The sequence below is a fragment of the Sceloporus occidentalis genome, unplaced genomic scaffold (assembly GCF_023333645.1).
Source record: "Sceloporus occidentalis isolate IW3139 unplaced genomic scaffold, rSceOcc1.0.p SCAF_48, whole genome shotgun sequence".
NCBI classification, from domain to species: Eukaryota; Metazoa; Chordata; class Lepidosauria; order Squamata; family Phrynosomatidae; genus Sceloporus; species Sceloporus occidentalis.
The window spans coordinates 1,633,030-1,649,961 of NW_028317028.1; the positions used below are offsets into that span (position 1 = coordinate 1,633,030).

The following is a 16,932-nucleotide window of genomic DNA, read 5'->3' on the forward strand; positions in this document are numbered from 1 at the left end:
TGCAGATCATGTACAGTAAAAAGTGCGAGATGTGTGTTAAGAACGTGAACTCTACCTCTGGAAAGAACCTTTCCATCTGCCCTTTGCAGGCACACACCATGTATCAAGTGGGTCTGATGGAGACAGATCAGCATATCGAGTTTTTCTGGTCCGCACTGGAAATGTTTACTCAGGAAGAACTTTGCAAGTTCATCAAATTTGCCTGCAATCAGGAGCGTATTCCCTTCACCTGTCCGTGTAAAGACGGGGGGCCGGATACCGCACATGTTCCGCCTTATCCTATGAAAATAGCACCGCCTGATGGAGCAGCAGGTATAGTTTTTGGGTTTGCTATTGAAACATCATGTTGTTAGAGAAGGATATGATGACTTTAGGGCAGGGTATTGATTATATAATGCTGCTACTTCCTTGAGATTAACTTGTAAATGTAATCTTTTCAAAGCACTTACACTTATTGACAAGCCAAAGTACAAAGCATAAGTAGTTTTAATGAGCAAATGTAGTTTTGCTAAAACCAACAACCCCCCAGTCTTCAGATTACAAGCTTTTGCTTTCTGTCGCGCCAACATTAATGCTTTTATGTACAATTGTGTTGTTTTTTTCCCTTTCCGAAATTTGGAATGACTTCTTGTTAACTCTGCACAGGTTCTCCAGACTCCAGATACATCCGAGTGGAGACCTGCATGTTCATGGTAAAACTTCCGCAATACTCCTCTCTTGAGATAATGTTGGAAAAGTTGAGGTACGCCATTCATTACAGGGAGGACCCCCTCAGTGGCTGAAAGCAACCATCCATACAACCCAACCTTTGGGACCCACTGATGCTTAGAAGCAATGCACATTACTTGCTGGCCAGACAGGACAAAGAGAAAGCTTATTCCTGGACTTTTCATTTTCCTTTTTTTGGAGGAGGGGGGGGGTGTTCTGTTCAACCCTGAACATTTATCTTTTTTGTATTTGTCAAATCTCTGGTGGGTTGTTTGCCTTGTTTTTGTGCGTTGTTTGTTAGAATAATTTTAGTAGCGATTGGTGTGCGCAGATGAGTTATTGTTCCCCTCGAATCCCGAAGGAAGAGAGAGACTTACAGACTTCTTCAGTTCATCAGGGTTTACTGAAAATATATTTAAAAAATGCCTCCTGTTATTTTATATTTTGACTGGGAACAGAACATGCACGCGAAATGTATGTTTTATGTAAATATTAACACCTTTCCTTATAATTTAATTATAAATTATTTCCAGAGTACAAAAATGCTAAACACTGGATAAGGAGCTGTGAAAAAAGACATTTTACTTATTTTTTATTTTAATTATTTTGGAAAGTATTGTTTAAGTTAAAGATTATTATTAAAAAAAGAAAAAAAAAAAAAAAAAAAATGCTCAACGCTTGCAGTCAAACCAAACCTGATTCCTAAGAAGGCCGTTGTGTCTGTATTTTAAGGCAAAGCAAACTACGTTTTCTATGATAGCTTTGACTGCTTTTTTTGTTTAAGTTTGAGTCACTTAGGCTGTAATGGGTTCAGAATTCAGTATAGAACTTGAATATGATTGTGGCCTTATGAATTAGAGTGATTGAGAAGGTGCACTTGAATGCACTGTATTTACCTAAAGGGCTCTGAGCAGATGCATTGATACATGTGTGATGAGCATGACTACTATTGAGGCAAGATCTATTATGAAAAGCACAGGATATTTCCAATCTCTTAAATAATATATGCATTGCAAAAGAACATCCTTGAAAGAAGAGGTACTAGCCTCCTTGAGGAGCAAGAGGACATCACCAGATTAGGATGATAGTCTGTAAATCGTATGCACTTCCCCGAGTAATCTAGCATTGCCGAAATAAGTTGCAGCGCATTAAGTGAAGCGACTGCATGTGTAACAGGTTAGTAGACTAGTCATTAATTGCAATTAAAAATATATTTGAAACTATCCAACAGGACCTGTGCTTGGGAAATGTAAAGTCAGCGGCTCTGACTCTCCCGATGGTTTCCAGCATTATGTTTAATACTATGCAGTCACTCGGTTGGACAGTAACAAAGATGGGGGGGGGTCCTTGAGAACAGTTTATTATATAGTACCAGAAAATAAAATTGATGAGATGTGTGATGGTGTCCAGATACTTTTCATTCGACCATATTTCAAATGCCCCACGGTAGGTAATAGAAATAAACGCAACAACGAAGACATTGATAATAAAAGCTTGGGTGCGCAAGTGATGCATATTTGATTTGCAACAATGTGGCCCCCATAGTAAAACACTGACAGCAACAGAAATGGCAAATGGGATAAGCAGAAATAGGACATAACATTTATTATCCCTGTGGCACTTAGAGGGTTAAGGATCCTTTAAATCACCATTGTTATTGAAATGCTTTCTTTTTAACGGCATGCTTGACTTATTTTGCGGTGTTTAGGTGAAATGTATTAAAGGGTTGTTTAAATATGCATCACTTCATAATATGTAAAGTGATTACAAGCTGTCGTAAACAGGTATGATCTTACGTTTAATGTTACTTTAAAAAGCGACATTATCCAACATTTAGTTTTTTTAATGGCAGTTTTTGAGAATAATTTTAGTAATTAGTCAACCCACCGGCCATTTTTATAAGCGCCTAATCACTCTTGTTTCCAGTTGTAAAAACTATTACAAATGCATAATGACCAGCCAAACAAAGTGCATGCTGGTAAAAAAAAAAAGTTCTAATGCAATATAAAAAAATATCTTGGAAGTGGTGAGCTATTAAAACATAGCATATAGACTGTTTTATTCTTGTGATTTATGTAGTGAATGATCTGGATTTGCATAGTAACTACACAGTAAGAACATGCTCCATTTTGGTAGAGTTGGCCATGGATGTTGAACCCTCCATGCAGAAAGTATTGCTCAATGTAAAATATTTTAGTTGAATGGGAACGATTGGGATACCCAAATGAGAACCTTGTTTATTGTGATGGATACCAAGACATCCAGCTGATATGCTTTACGCTTGCCTTCTAAAAACAAGGCACTGGTCAAAATAGGCACTGCAGGAGGTGTGTTACCCTTCTGAGATAATACGCAAGTAATATGCTTAAGTGCAACTATCTACATTTTTGAACATAAAAGCGAGCTGTACAGTTGTATATTAAAGTTATCTATGGTTGCAATTAAAGCCTTTTACTCGATGCTGTTCCCTTTGTCTGTATTGGTATTTAACACACTGCTGTGTAAATGAAACTAAATAAGGAAAGAAGTGTCATAAGAATAAAGTCTCACCTGATTTTGAATGTCTGAAGGCTGATGTGATTTCTTGGTGTTCCTTATATTCACTATTCATAGAACATCTATCCGGGGACAATGCAGGATGACAATAGTCTGGTATCGTGTTGAGTGGTGGTGAAAGCACCTGACCATACACCCCCCATCACTCATTGTCAGTGTCATTCCTGGCTCTCCGTTTTCAACTTTAAAATAAGCAGCTCCTCTCCACTAGAGCAGATGGGAAAACCAACAGATACAACGTGGCTAAAATAGCTTTTCCACATCCCCCCCAAGACACTACATTTATTTATATAGCACCTACAGATTAAAACAGCAAATCTGTAACAATTTAAAATCACACACAAACTGCTACGTAAGGAGAAGAGGGTCTTGCTATTGGGAGTTTACAATATAGTTTGTGGTTGAGGGGGAAGCGAAAGAATGATAGGGTTGTTTGGGTCCAGATAATCTGTAGAAGGTTGGATGTTGTTCAGATGGCTTGATCAGGATGCTGGTTGAGAGTGTTAGGAGGAAAGGTTGTACACCCCTCAGCTTTTCAGAGAGCTTTTGAAATTTGCATACAAGGGAGAAAGTCTGATGGAACAGGGTAGGTAATTCCAGAGAAGGGGTGAAATCCCAAATGCAGGGGGGGGGGGTAAACACTGTACAGGAGAGACATTCATGAGAGGACCGAAGAGTTAAGAGATAAGGGTGTTGTAGAGAAATTTTTATTTGATTCTGGAGGGTCAGGATAGAAGATATAGATTAGGGTGCCATCTGCATATAGGTTGGTTTTGGAAGCCAAATGAAGGGAAGTGCATAAAGTAATTAGGTTCCCCCCATAGATATTAGATAGAAGGTAAGGATGTTTAACATTATCAAGAGGGTTGCAGATCCATGTTACAGCCTCCCAGTTACAACATGTGTGTTAAAGATATGCATAATGCCATCCTGAGCTGAGCCCCAGAAACAATTACAGCCAGAATGTTTACATCAGGGAAAATGGTCCGAATCTGCCATCAAAATCTGTGGTGCGGCTTCAGCCGTTTCAGTGCAGCAGGCCAACTTATAGTTGTCAATTCCTTAACGGTTAGGGTTGCTCACGTTCAAATTACTTATACATGTTGAAATACATTGTAATATTTCAGCCACTAGATGCTGTATGTGTACCGTTTAGCTTTACAAAATGCCCCCATTATTGATCACTCCGTGATTCTTTAAAACAGTTGTGCAAATACCATTATATTTTGATTATACAACGCAAATGGGGGCTATTACAAAAGTCAATGGATCGTCAAAGATCCAAAAATATTCTACTGACCACAGCATTCAGTATGAAAACAGCGGCTTCTTTAATCAAGCTATATCGCTATTTGAAACTATCTGGCCTTCTAAGGAAACAGTCACCCAATTTCCTCCTTTTGTAACCCCCTATAATCTGTCCCTTAGCAGTGGTCTCCCAGAGAAAAAATATGGCCCACCAACGATACCTTTTAGAATCACCTATAGAATTTCAGTGTTTTTGTCTCCTGCTACCAACTCCATAAACTTATTCAGATAAATGCATATTTTATTTACTGAGCAAACAAATACAAGAACACAGAAAAAAAAAGCAGTAGAATATATTGTTGCATCTGGTACAGTGACCATAAGGCTACTGAGCACCATTAATAAGGCAATGCATCGTACAAATTGTCCTCTTATTAACTCACCCCATCCGCTACATTGTGTGAAGGCCTGCTTTGGTCCTATGGTAATGCAGTGAGATTTCTCATATAGCCATATATAGTTTAAAAGGGGGAGGGGGGGGGGGGCGCTTTAACAATTTATATAAAAAGATAATACTGCCAATCCCCAGCAGGGAAGGCGGTAAAGTCTTGACATACATCTGATTTTAATTTTATTTATTGTTTTTCCATAATTGCTTTTATATAAATCAAGATTACCATCTCCTGATATTAAGCACAAAGTATTGCCTTAAAAACGAGAAAAAAAAGAAACATATGACAAGCAAACAAAATATATGAAAACAGGTTGCAAATCATTGGAGCCGTGTGTGCACCTATATTCTCTTAGACTACAATTCCCATGATGCTCAGCATCACTTAAAACAAAGACTGCATAGTCAACACAGGCGGTAAGATGACAACCAGCTGAATGTAATGGTTACACCTATGAAATATATAGATACAAAAATAGCATATAAAAACAGTGTTTAGAACTATACAGTGACAGATTTCCAAAACCCAGCTATCAAACAGACAGTCGTCAATTTTCAGTACTATAAAATGAAAATGTCTGTATTGTGCTAGAGGGGCGATCAGCAAGACGGCCCTCAAAGCTAAAGTGATTGAATTGTATAATGGAGTTTATAGTTATTCGGTACTTTGGAACGGAGGATGACTAGTAGCCCCCACAGTCACTCACTCTTCTTTTTGAACATCTCCACTCCTGGTATTTAAGTTCCTCGTCTATAAAAGAAAAAAAAAAAAGACTGAAAATGGGCTTTTTCTTACACTGTTCGTTAGTTATAATAATGTGTTTTTAAATGCAACATATCCTAAAGAGCAGCACAGACTAAAACTGAGATGCTTCCTCACCGATAATGTTGGAACCTCCTCAACAAGGAATTAGGGATCTAGAACACTATTCCTTACTTTTCTAGTCATTTGTTTCAAACAAAGAGCTGCTTCTCCAAATAAGTCACATTGGTGAGGGTTTTTACACTACGGAGCTTGAAATCATTTGTTCTACCTTTGGCTTGTTTCTTGGGTTGAGGTTGCTTGCAGCTGCTGAAACCACAGGATCCCTTAAAATGACAACAGGACGGGTTATACACAGGTCACAGAGCCCAAACCATCAAAAACAGGGCTAATTGTATACCTTTACATCAACACTGGAATTTCAACTCTCTAGTTGATATTTTACTTTAGGAAACTTTTTGCAAAAAACTTTATATTTGTAAAAAAAACAGATTTAGTATATATGTTCAACAAATTGGGTGTAGAACTCAAATGTGGGCAATAATTATAGAGCATCATTTGGCAATGAAATGAATGCTCTCCCTTGGTAATGACGTAACTGGCTGTCTGGAATAGTCTGTGATGGTGGGGTGGGTAAAAAAAGTCCCTAGAATCCCTCCTGGATCAATGGCAATAGCTACTTTTTGTTCACTTTGCCATGCTGGAGTTTACTAGGATATTCTCTGCAACCCCTGGGCGTCATTGAGACTTACCCTACTCTGACATTTCATAAACCTGCACACACATCAGTGGGTTTGTGACAAACGATATACACGCCTGTCTACCTGCGTAACGAACTGCCAAAGAACGGGGGATCAGCATAGTCATTGCACGGACGTCTGCTCATTCTCATATTCTCCTCCGTGTTTGTTCTCCTAATTTCCTCTATAGTTGATCTTCTCGTAGGAGGCGCAGCCCTTGAAACATTAGTTGATTTGGGTTGGTATTGTCGATCCTCCTCTGGACCGCGGGATCTCAATGAACGAGGATGTGCTGTAGAGTTTTCTCTCTTTTGGTTATTTCTAAAGGAAGGCACCACATCTCCTTGACAAGACAGGATTATTTGTATTCATACGCCAGATACTTTGCACATTATAAACAAATAGCGTTGCCCTATTTTAACAATATATATTTCACAGCACTACAATATGACGCAGTGGACCTTCGCCACTGAATTTAACCATCAAGACCTCACATCCTACAGGAGAAGACAGCTCTGCTTTACTGCCGCTGGACAGAGGGGATTGTTTCTAGTCAGTTCAGGCACACAAAAAAATCCTAGGTCTAGACTGGATGAACTTAATTTCATCATGAAAGTTGTGTTATTTTATTTTCATCACAAAACCTCTTATGCTTGGAAGTATTATCAACATGCTTTGCATCTCCATTATACAAGATCATGAACACTGAATGCTGGAGGAGTACACAATACAATCTCGAGGCACATATTCATTATTCAACCACACACACACAAAAAAAAAAAAAAAGAAGACAATAATACATTGGTTTCCCTACCTTTGACAGAAAGGACAGTTGGAGGCTTTCCAAAAAATCCAGTCTCCTCCTTTGCGTTTTTGTCGGGAATGGGAACGGGAAGGGAGGGCGGTGAAACCGGAGGAAAGGTTTCTGAACTTGGACACATGTCACACTGATCCTGCAAAACAAACCATTTTCCCTAAACCCACCAGCTTCACATTAAGACCTACTTCTCAACAATAACACTCGACAACATCTAGAAACAGACGGTTCAAGGCGATTATGACAAAATATAACGAAAGTGGTTCCTAGGCCAGCATAACACACACAGACAGCTAGCAAATATAATAGATGAAATTGCATTTTAAGATTGAGGAACACAAGATAAATATAGAACATCGAGCAGCAATGTATCGACAAAATGTTACCCTGTACCTGAAGCAAACGTCATCCTCAAGGAAGTTGGGTATGCCATTTGTACTTTGGGGGCAATCAACCATTTCATCAAATTGCACCTACCCGTCATGTTCTAGTTAATTTTGACAATACAAGAAGATTTGGATGGTCGATTTGAAGTTGTAAAAACAAATTTTCGCATGCTAAAAGTAGACCAAAGTCAATTGGTTGCTATGGTAATTGACGCAACCTGACATGTGCGATACATAAAAACATATTCTTCCACTAAACGATTCCCTTTTTAGCTATCTAAATATTAATGATTCCCAAGCTTCTCTTTTAAACAGAGAAAAAAATCTAAAACCTCTCCTGATGCAAATTATCTTTTGAACTGGCCTATTAAAAGAAACCGGGTGAATGAGTCGGATGGCGTTCTGTTGGAAGAGCAACTTCTGACTTCCTATGCTAAATAACGGTGAAGATAACGTGATCACCAACACACTACCATGACAATGGTCATACCTGGTGATGGAACAGAATTTCTCCATCAATCAGCACACCGCAGAATTCACACGGGATGAAGACACTGTGGGGCTGGTGGACAGCAAGTGGAGAAGGAGAGGACCTCTTAGTCTGGACACTCGGCTTTGACAACCAATCTAAAATAGGATCCTCTTTAAACTCCTGCACAGGTCTGGGAGGGAATCTTCCATTACAGTTAGAGGTCACTTGATTTGTGTTACAACCAGACTGCAAACAGAAAGACAAAGTCAGCAATCCAAACAAGCACCTTTCCTTCACATCTATTCTGTATAAGATATGTCCATATTGCATATCCTTTAATGCATAGGTCGGCTGCGTAGCTCATTTCTTGCACGTGTGTCACATTTATTTTTCTTTCTTATCTGTTATGAAGCTGTTCTCTGTAGGGGACTTCGCTATACCTCTTGAAAGTAAAAAAAAAACCTGTGTGGTCTCTAACAGATCATAATTAAGCTATAAGCTTACAGCAATAGCGGTCAGGCAGGGAGTTTGCGGATGTTCTTTTGAGAGTAAAAAAGGAGAAGGGGAAAGCAAAAAAACAATCACAACTTTAGTAACTTCTAGCAATTCTACAGCAACTTGAAGTGAACACCTTACTAGAAATACCTGAGAATCTGTGATTAAGACTGAGCCATTCTATTGTTTACCACAGGCAGCATTATAAGGTAGTCAGGATTTTGTCTAATAGACTAGGCTAGGTTCACCGGTTAAACCTGGATGTTCTATACGCCATGAATTAAGTAGCGTACACGCGTACGGCTATCCACCGGTTCCCTGTCCGGAGGACTTCCTGGCACCCAAGACTCTCCTTGGGAATCTGGAGATACAGTTGAATAGATTTTGGTGGGTTTCTCTGCAGTTAAATATTATCTGTGCAGTCATAAGAAGCAGGACAAAGCTGGTGAAAAGAGCAACAATCCCTTTGCCAGGATTGGTGACCAACTGGTTGCATATTGTGTCCCTAGGGATTTTTTTTTTTTACATGAAACAAAGTTATTTCCAAAATCCGGACACTTGAATATTAAAGTTTGTGTGGGTCCACTATTCATGTAAAAGAGGAGTCGTGGTTGAATCAAATCATATGGTAGAAATGGCAAAAAATAAATAAATAAATAAACAGATTAAAAAAGGTATACAAATATTACTTTCAATAAAGAGCCAATAACGTGTGACAATCAACGTACTTGGTGCAGAATAAGGTCATATTCTGGAAACAGCTCTTCACAGAATTCACATGGTAACTGAATGTCATTTGCTGCAGGGAGACAAAATATTAGCCAAGAAAGAAAAAACCCCAAGCCACTACGGAACAAACATTTAATCATCCAAAATTATTTTGCAGAGATATACTGTTTGCATCTGAAAGAAAAAAAAATTAGAGTTGTAATAAAACATGTTGATGCAATGAATTAAACACATTTGCAAATTGCACAAATTGACCGAAGTCATGCAATAAATGGTCACAGTGACTCGTTTCTACTATCCATTACATAGCGAACACTTGTGATCTATAGGCTTCAATGCTACTTACTGTCAGGAATAGAGAAAGGATCAAATTGTACAGCTTCGTTGTTGGGTAAAAGGCTGGCATCCATCCAGCCACGGGTATTCTTGGTCTTTTCAATATTTTCTGAGTGGAACGGCTTCCAGAAATCATCACGTTCTAAAGGATCAGGGTCGGGGCTAGAACGGCCGTCATTCTCAAAGCTCGTGAGTTGGAATGAATTCATTTTGGAACGACCATAGTTTTGGAAAGGCCTCTCAGAAAATGCTCCTGCTCCGTGTTGTTCGTGTGGCTTTGCTGGGATATTTTTTGACAGATTTTGCTCAGTTACTGTAAATAAATAAAAATCGCACTTTAGGTGTCAGAAAAGGAACTTTTTTTTTCCGCAAGTTGGTTAGATAAGATACGCTTTATGGAACCAGTGGCGACTCTAGAAACAATATATAGGGGGGCACACAAGATACCACAGTATAACTGGGGGGGCATTCATAATTTCCACCATTAAATCATACCACTGAAAAAAAACACACACACATATATATATATATATATATATATATATATATATATATATATATATAGCCAAAAGTAATGTGCTATGGAATTATACTTTTGTTATTGGGCTAAAATACTTGATCATTCAACATGGGAAGCCTGAAGCCACAATTGAGTGTGACTAATCCTTGAAATAAATATTATAACAATAAATAACAATGATTTCAGGGCCTTGAACGTTTTGTCCCCTGAAGTCACTACAGCTTCAGGAGGGCATTTTATCTCTGGATAAATATACATTAAATAATTCCTACTGTAAGTTAAGTGCCAGGAAACAGATGACCAAACACACACACACCAACACAGGTTCTGTCACACCAACACCCAGACACACACACCAGGACAGGCTCTGCCACACTGACACCCAAACACACACCTTAGGACAGGCTCTGCCACACCAACCCCCAAACACACACCAGGACAGGCTCTGCCACGCCAACCCCCAAACACACACCAGGACAGGCTCTGCCACACCAACACCTATACACACACACACACACACACACACCAGGACAGGCTCTGCTACACTGATAACAAAAAACACACGAACAGCAGGATACAATCTACGTCACAGACGTCTACATCAGGATGGATTTTCCACACTGCATTGTCGTTTATACCCCCCTTAGTGTTTTTGCCCCTGCTGCCCATATATATTAATATTAGCCCCATTTGCCGATAGCAGGTATAGATCAACACATTAACACACAAACCAAGCTTTGCATGTATAGATCAACTGAAATTCACTTGTGATCTCAGCACTGAAGGTATATATCAAATAAACAGAATCAGACATACAAATCCTGTATTTGCAGGTATACAATAGTATATGAAACGTAGCATTGCAGGTATAGATCAAATAAGTACATGGAAACAGCATTGCAGGTATTAATCAACTGAATAAGACATAAACACTATTTGCAGGTATACATAAATAATGTATGGAAATATATAGATATAGATCTACAGAATAACACAAAAACCCAGCTTTGCAGGTATAGATCAATTGGAATTCACATAAAAACACATCATTAAAAGGTATATTTAAAACCCCCTAAATTACAGGCATAGATCACAGGTTGCACACCCCAAAGCCAGCCCTGGCCTCCACACTGCCCACATAGAACCTGGCCAGCACCCAGACAACACACATAAGATTTGCCATCTTTGTCCCCATATAGCACAGCACAAGTCAACTTTGTCCCCAAACAGCCCGGCCTGTGCCATCTTTGTTCCATATACACCCGCCTGTGCCATCTTGGTCCCCAAGGTTCAAACATCCTGCTAGTTATATATACAAAAATTTTGCAGTCACTCACTAATTCACACTTTCATTCAGACAATTCATCCACACATTAACTCATGCTCTCCCTCATTCAGACAATTCATCCACATATTAACTCATGCTCTCCCTCATTCACACATTAATTCACACTCTTTACTTATTTAAATATTCTTACTACCCTCTTCCTCGCTATCTACCCCCCTCTCCCTCCCTTATCACTTTCTACCCTCTCTCCCTCTACTTTCCCTACTACCCTCTTCCTCAATATCTACCCACTCTCCCTCCCTTATCACTTTCCAACCCCTCTCCCTACTCACTATCTACCCTCCCCCCTTCGTAGTTCTCTCACCTTTAGGTCCAGCGACGGGAGCACGAGGCTTCCGTCTTCCTTCTCTGCTGCGGTGCCCGCTGCTTCACTGCTGAGCACTGAAATATGACGTCATATTTCGGCGGTCAGCATGAAATGCCGACACCGAGACAGAGGTAGAGGCCTCGTGGAGAAGAATGGGGGGCGCCTAGAGGTTGCTAGGCGCCCCTCTTTCTCCTCCGCATAAAGAAAATAAATTAAAAAAAAAAGACGCATTGCGACTTTATTCCAAATTCGACAGGGGGGCAACAGGGGGGGCAAAGATTAACCAGGGGGGGCAATTGCCCCCCCCTTGCCCCCCTGTAGCGACGCCACTGTCTGGAACAGAATAAAAGGCTTAAATTAAGAACAGATCAAAAAAAATGAAAAATCTTTTGTATTGAACCTGGATTAAATCATGGAACAAGCGCCAGATTTAAAAATAATAAAAAAAACACCCTCACCTCTGTTTTTCTCTGCTACTCTATCAACATTTTTCAGCGATTGCGTTAAAATAGAACGCCCATAAAATCTACTAGGCACATGTCCACGGAGGCCGCTCTCCCTGAATGGGTTTCGATTGTTCCAGCTTTCGAACCAGGCTCCATCATCCTCCGTCCCATCGTAATCCAGCTGGTTCCGCAACCCGGCAGGTTTCTTAGGCTCTGTCTCCTTGCCGCACACCTTGGGATGATCCTTCAGATCCTTAGTCATTACGCTGCGTTCACACTGGTCACAGCGCTCTGTTCGAGCTCCGCAGTAATCCTCGTGGTCACCCAGCTTAGTAAACTGAAGTTCCAGCTCACAGAACTGGCATTTAGTCATGCGGAGAGGACAGGCAGTGTGCTACAGGACAAAAAACAAAACAAAACCAGAAATCAGTTAGGTCAACCATGTTGGCTTCAGTGTTCCTCTGTGCCGAGAGACTCATCAAGAAACACCACTTGGTGCCCACTCCCAATGTCTGGGTATACATGCATGCTTGTGAACTTGGAGTGTGCATTCAGACTTGTGATGGGAATGAAAAACGGACGCTCTGGCCCCCTGGCCATGCCACTGGCACGCTAACCTCCTACACGGGGGTAGGAATCTGGGGCACAGAGCATGGGGTCTCACATACATGTACCTTGCTACAGAAAAAAGGTAGAATGGCTTAAATATTTCACTGATATTTCAATAAAAACAAGCACAACAGCGTCTTGTAGACATACGGTACGTACTGCAGTCACACTGAGCGTCCACACTGCTCAGCAACTTATCTAACAGTAAGTATAAAATTAATATTTGGGCTGCTGAAAGTTAGGGGAGGTGGGGGTTAATTTAGGGGCAGTTATGGTTAATGGGGTGTTTAGGGTTAATTTAGGGACAGTTATGGTTAATAGGGTCTTTAGATTTAATTTAGGGGCAGTTAATGGATGGCAGTGATGACGATGAGTATGAATTTTATGGTAATACATTATTTTTTTTCAAATTTCGTGCCCCAAAAAAGGTGCGTTTTACAGATGGGGAAATACGGTAATTATTGTCCAGCTGCTGGGGGATCCAACAGCAGCAGCAGCACTGGTGGCAATTACAGTTTCTGAATAATATTTTCTAAACTAAATAGTGTGTTTGAAGAATGAGTAAACAAAGTTAATAAATAGCAATTTCTGTGAGTCATTGAGTGCATAAATCCTCGCCCCTTTTTAAAGGTACACCTCACTGTTCTTATTGAGACAGTAAAGCAGAAAGTGCTTTCTGACCTCATGTTCCTCCAATTCACGCTTCTCCATGATCATTTTACACTTGCATGTCACCTGAAAAAGATGAAGACAAGATCAGTATGAGCAGCAGAAGCCACTGGATAACCAGGGCGCTAACCAGCCACTTCAGAAGAACAGCTTATAGTAGGCAGTAACACAGGGAACATGGGAAATGTTAGCGCATTATACATTTAATTAAATGAAAAAATAAATAAATACACTACAGCGTGAGTAAGTGTGTGCGAGAGCGAGTACCGGGGCATGTTCTGAGGTCATGTGCTCCTCCATGTCACTGGTGGGGAACGGCTCCTTGCATTTGCGGCACACACTGATATTCCTCTTGCAGTGAATCTCATGGATGGTAAAGTTAATCGATGGAATGTCACGTTTACTAGAAAAAGAAAGGAAACATGTGCAAAGTTATATATATCTAAAGAGAAATAGTAGGATTTCATATTATGGGTATATTTTAGAAAAAAATAATACTATAAAGGAAGATAGTTAGCAACGATTTTCATTATGGATTAGTTGGTCTGGGTACAGCAAGTTTAACTTACTTCAGACAGATGCTACAAGACATGGCAGACGGCAGGCTGCTGTAAAGTATATATTAACTCCCTTGCCCCCAGCCTTGTGTCTGATCTGGCCTCCAGTGTCTCTCTTATCCCATCATTAACTCCTCCGGTCCCCTCATTAACTTCCCCCCATTACATTTACACTGCACCCAATTCACCTACTTCTTTGTAACCAAAGAGGAGATCTAAAACAACCTCTCTTATCGCTTACAAATTGAAGAATGGAAACAACCTTAAACGAATAGTTTTAAAAAGGAATCCTGATAAAGAAAACGTAAACATTCCAGCTTCTAAAAATATCTTGGATTCCTACCAGATTCTGAAGCGTAGAATAGACATGAACGCACTTATCCTGCAACTTGAAATAGATTTTTTGCCAAATATACTATACATATAAATTGTGCCTTAAAATTAAATATCTCAAGACTGTAAGCCGGGCTCTCTCCACCTAATGTATCGGTTTGTCTTAGTCTGTCAATTCTCGTCTTGTCATACCCCTTGAATATATGCATTGTAAGAAGCGCTGCGTAAATTGTCGGCGCTATATAAATAAAAGATAATAAATTTCCTATAGGAGAGAGTTGTATTGCTGAATCTTGCGTTTGTTTGGATCCCCGCTCCTTTAAGAGTGGCGATTAACCTGTAGAGACTTCAGGAACAGCCCCAAGAGAAAAACTCAAGTCACAGCCAAGGGAATCATTAATAATAAATAAACCTCCACAATATACGAAGTCTTTTACACAGCACGTGTCTATCTATATATCTCTATCTCAGATAATATTAGAACAGTCCGCAGCAAGAACATTCATTTGCATTTATTTCCAACATTAGTGAGCATAATAATCAAACATTTTAATTACAAAAAAACCCATTAGACCATTAAGAGTTGAATAGACTACTTGTCTAGCAGAATCACAATTAAGTATAATTAAGTATAAAAAGCGGTCTTATCACTAAATGAATGGCTTCATCTGCAGCAGCATCCCATGGGTTTGTTGATAAGACCACTTTTACATCAGAATCAACGAATACCAGAAAGGATAACTAAAACAGAACAGGAAATAAAGCGACACTCCAGCCATCATATATACTATAATGCATATGATGGCTGGAGTGTACTGTCCCTTTAAGAAACCCACACTTTATCATCAATGCACAAAGACCTTCAAAAGAGTACTGCTAATTCAGTAACATGATAAGAAATACAGCCGGGAAAGCATTGCATGGGACTTTCTGAGTTGGGGTACTTTGATACGGTGACCAGCCAAGTAACATTTTCTAAAATACTACAAATCTTTACTGTGCACGGCACAATACACTGGTGTTGAGACTAGTTGCCAAAATGAAGTTTAATGTTACCTAATAATGTATTTGCTCGAATATAAGACAAGGTTTTTTTCAGATCAAATGCCTTATATTTAAGGCCGTCTCATAATTTGACCTCATATAGAGGTCTGACTATAAGACTAAGATCCCCCGGAGAGCTGCAGGGAACCTGGATCCTTCTCTCTGGCAACCGGTGAACATCTGTGCGAAGCGCGCAGACAAGCCCCACCGGGGGTTCTATGACAGAACGCAGGTGCTCAGTCATAGAAACCCCAGCGGAAGTGCCGGATAGCAGCGGAGGTAGTCTACGCGCGTCGTGCAGACCTTCACCGGCTGCCCCACTAGACACCAGGGAGTCTGGAGCATGGGGGGGCAAGGTGGCATATCAGGGGGGCAGGTTGGCAAATAAAAGGAAATAAAAACAAGAAAGGCATTATGAAAAAAGTTTACATGTGAATTATTATTTACTAGTAAAACTTTTATCCTATAGAGTAGTCCTATATTCAGGCTTTTTTTCTAAACTAATTCAAATTTGGGGGGGGGGGGGGGGGGTCATCTTATAATCGACCAAATACGGTATAGGGGGTTTTATTTGAGCTCCCATGGTAATCAAACCATAGCAAAGTGACGCTTAACGTTTGGAAACCAACTCCTGCGGGGTGATGCTCAGTCAGCTCGATCATCTTGAGAATTATAGTCGTGGGGCAGAAAGGCAAGGATATGTTATTGAGGACAGCGAGGAACGTATGACTTAGATCGTTTACTTACCAGTTCCCACACAGCCTTGTCTCCTGCTCGCCCTCAGAAGCCATGTCTCTAAAATGAAAAAGGAAAGTTGCATTGCTTCATGGCATGTCAGAGATAGCTGCGAAGAACAGAAGTAGAAACTGAAACCACTTTCTACAACCCGCCTCCGTTATGTTAAATTGAAAGCGAGTTACTTTTAACGTGGTTGGGTTATAACATACAAGGACGTCCTGGAACAATGCGACGTTTAAAACCTTTTCCGCATGGAAATCCTTTAATAATTTGCTGGAAAACCTTCCGACATATTACATTTGATTAAGAGTCACCGATAAACAGATTTGAAAGCAGGGGCAATTCCCACAGTCCCTCCTCGTGAATGTTATCAGAAACACTGCAATGTTTATCACCAAGAAGGGCCTCTACTCCTGGATCCCCTATTTCTCACAAGGGATACTATATATATATATATATATATGTATGTATATATCATTTACACACACCATTTGTGAGATATATATATATATATATACACACACACACACACACACACACATACACACACAATTGGCCTAAAAAAAAAAACAGACCTGCCCTGGAGCCGCAGCTGCCTCTAAAAGTATGTGTGTTTTTTTACTGTTAAATAACGTGCACCATGTAACACTCTGGCCTGGA

At 40.0% G+C, this 16,932-nt stretch overlaps 2 protein-coding genes across 2 annotated transcripts in view; one reads left to right on the plus strand and one right to left on the minus strand.

Annotated features, from left to right (window-relative positions):
• The window catches only part of LOC149289062 (putative E3 ubiquitin-protein ligase HECTD4), a 71,236-nt gene extending 70,454 nt beyond the window's left edge, over nt 1–782 (plus strand). Inside the window, exons 75-76 of the mRNA XM_089490995.1 lie at nt 90–312; nt 646–782. Of these exons, the coding sequence (XP_089347121.1) occupies nt 90–312; nt 646–782 (360 nt within the window). The remainder of the gene's footprint in view (nt 1–89; nt 313–645) is intronic.
• Nucleotides 783–5,917: 5,135 nt separating this feature from the next.
• LOC149289063 (TRAF-type zinc finger domain-containing protein 1-like) lies at nt 5,918–16,325 on the minus strand. Its single transcript, XM_089490996.1, has 8 exons — nt 16,282–16,325; nt 13,868–14,003; nt 13,613–13,666; nt 12,335–12,716; nt 9,712–10,014; nt 9,365–9,435; nt 8,160–8,387; nt 5,918–6,052 (listed from the first exon to the last, which is right to left on the minus strand). The coding sequence occupies exons 1-8, from the start codon at nt 16,323–16,325 to the stop codon at nt 5,918–5,920; spliced, it is 1,353 nt and encodes a 450-aa protein (XP_089347122.1).
• Nucleotides 16,326–16,932: the final 607 nt, after the last annotated feature.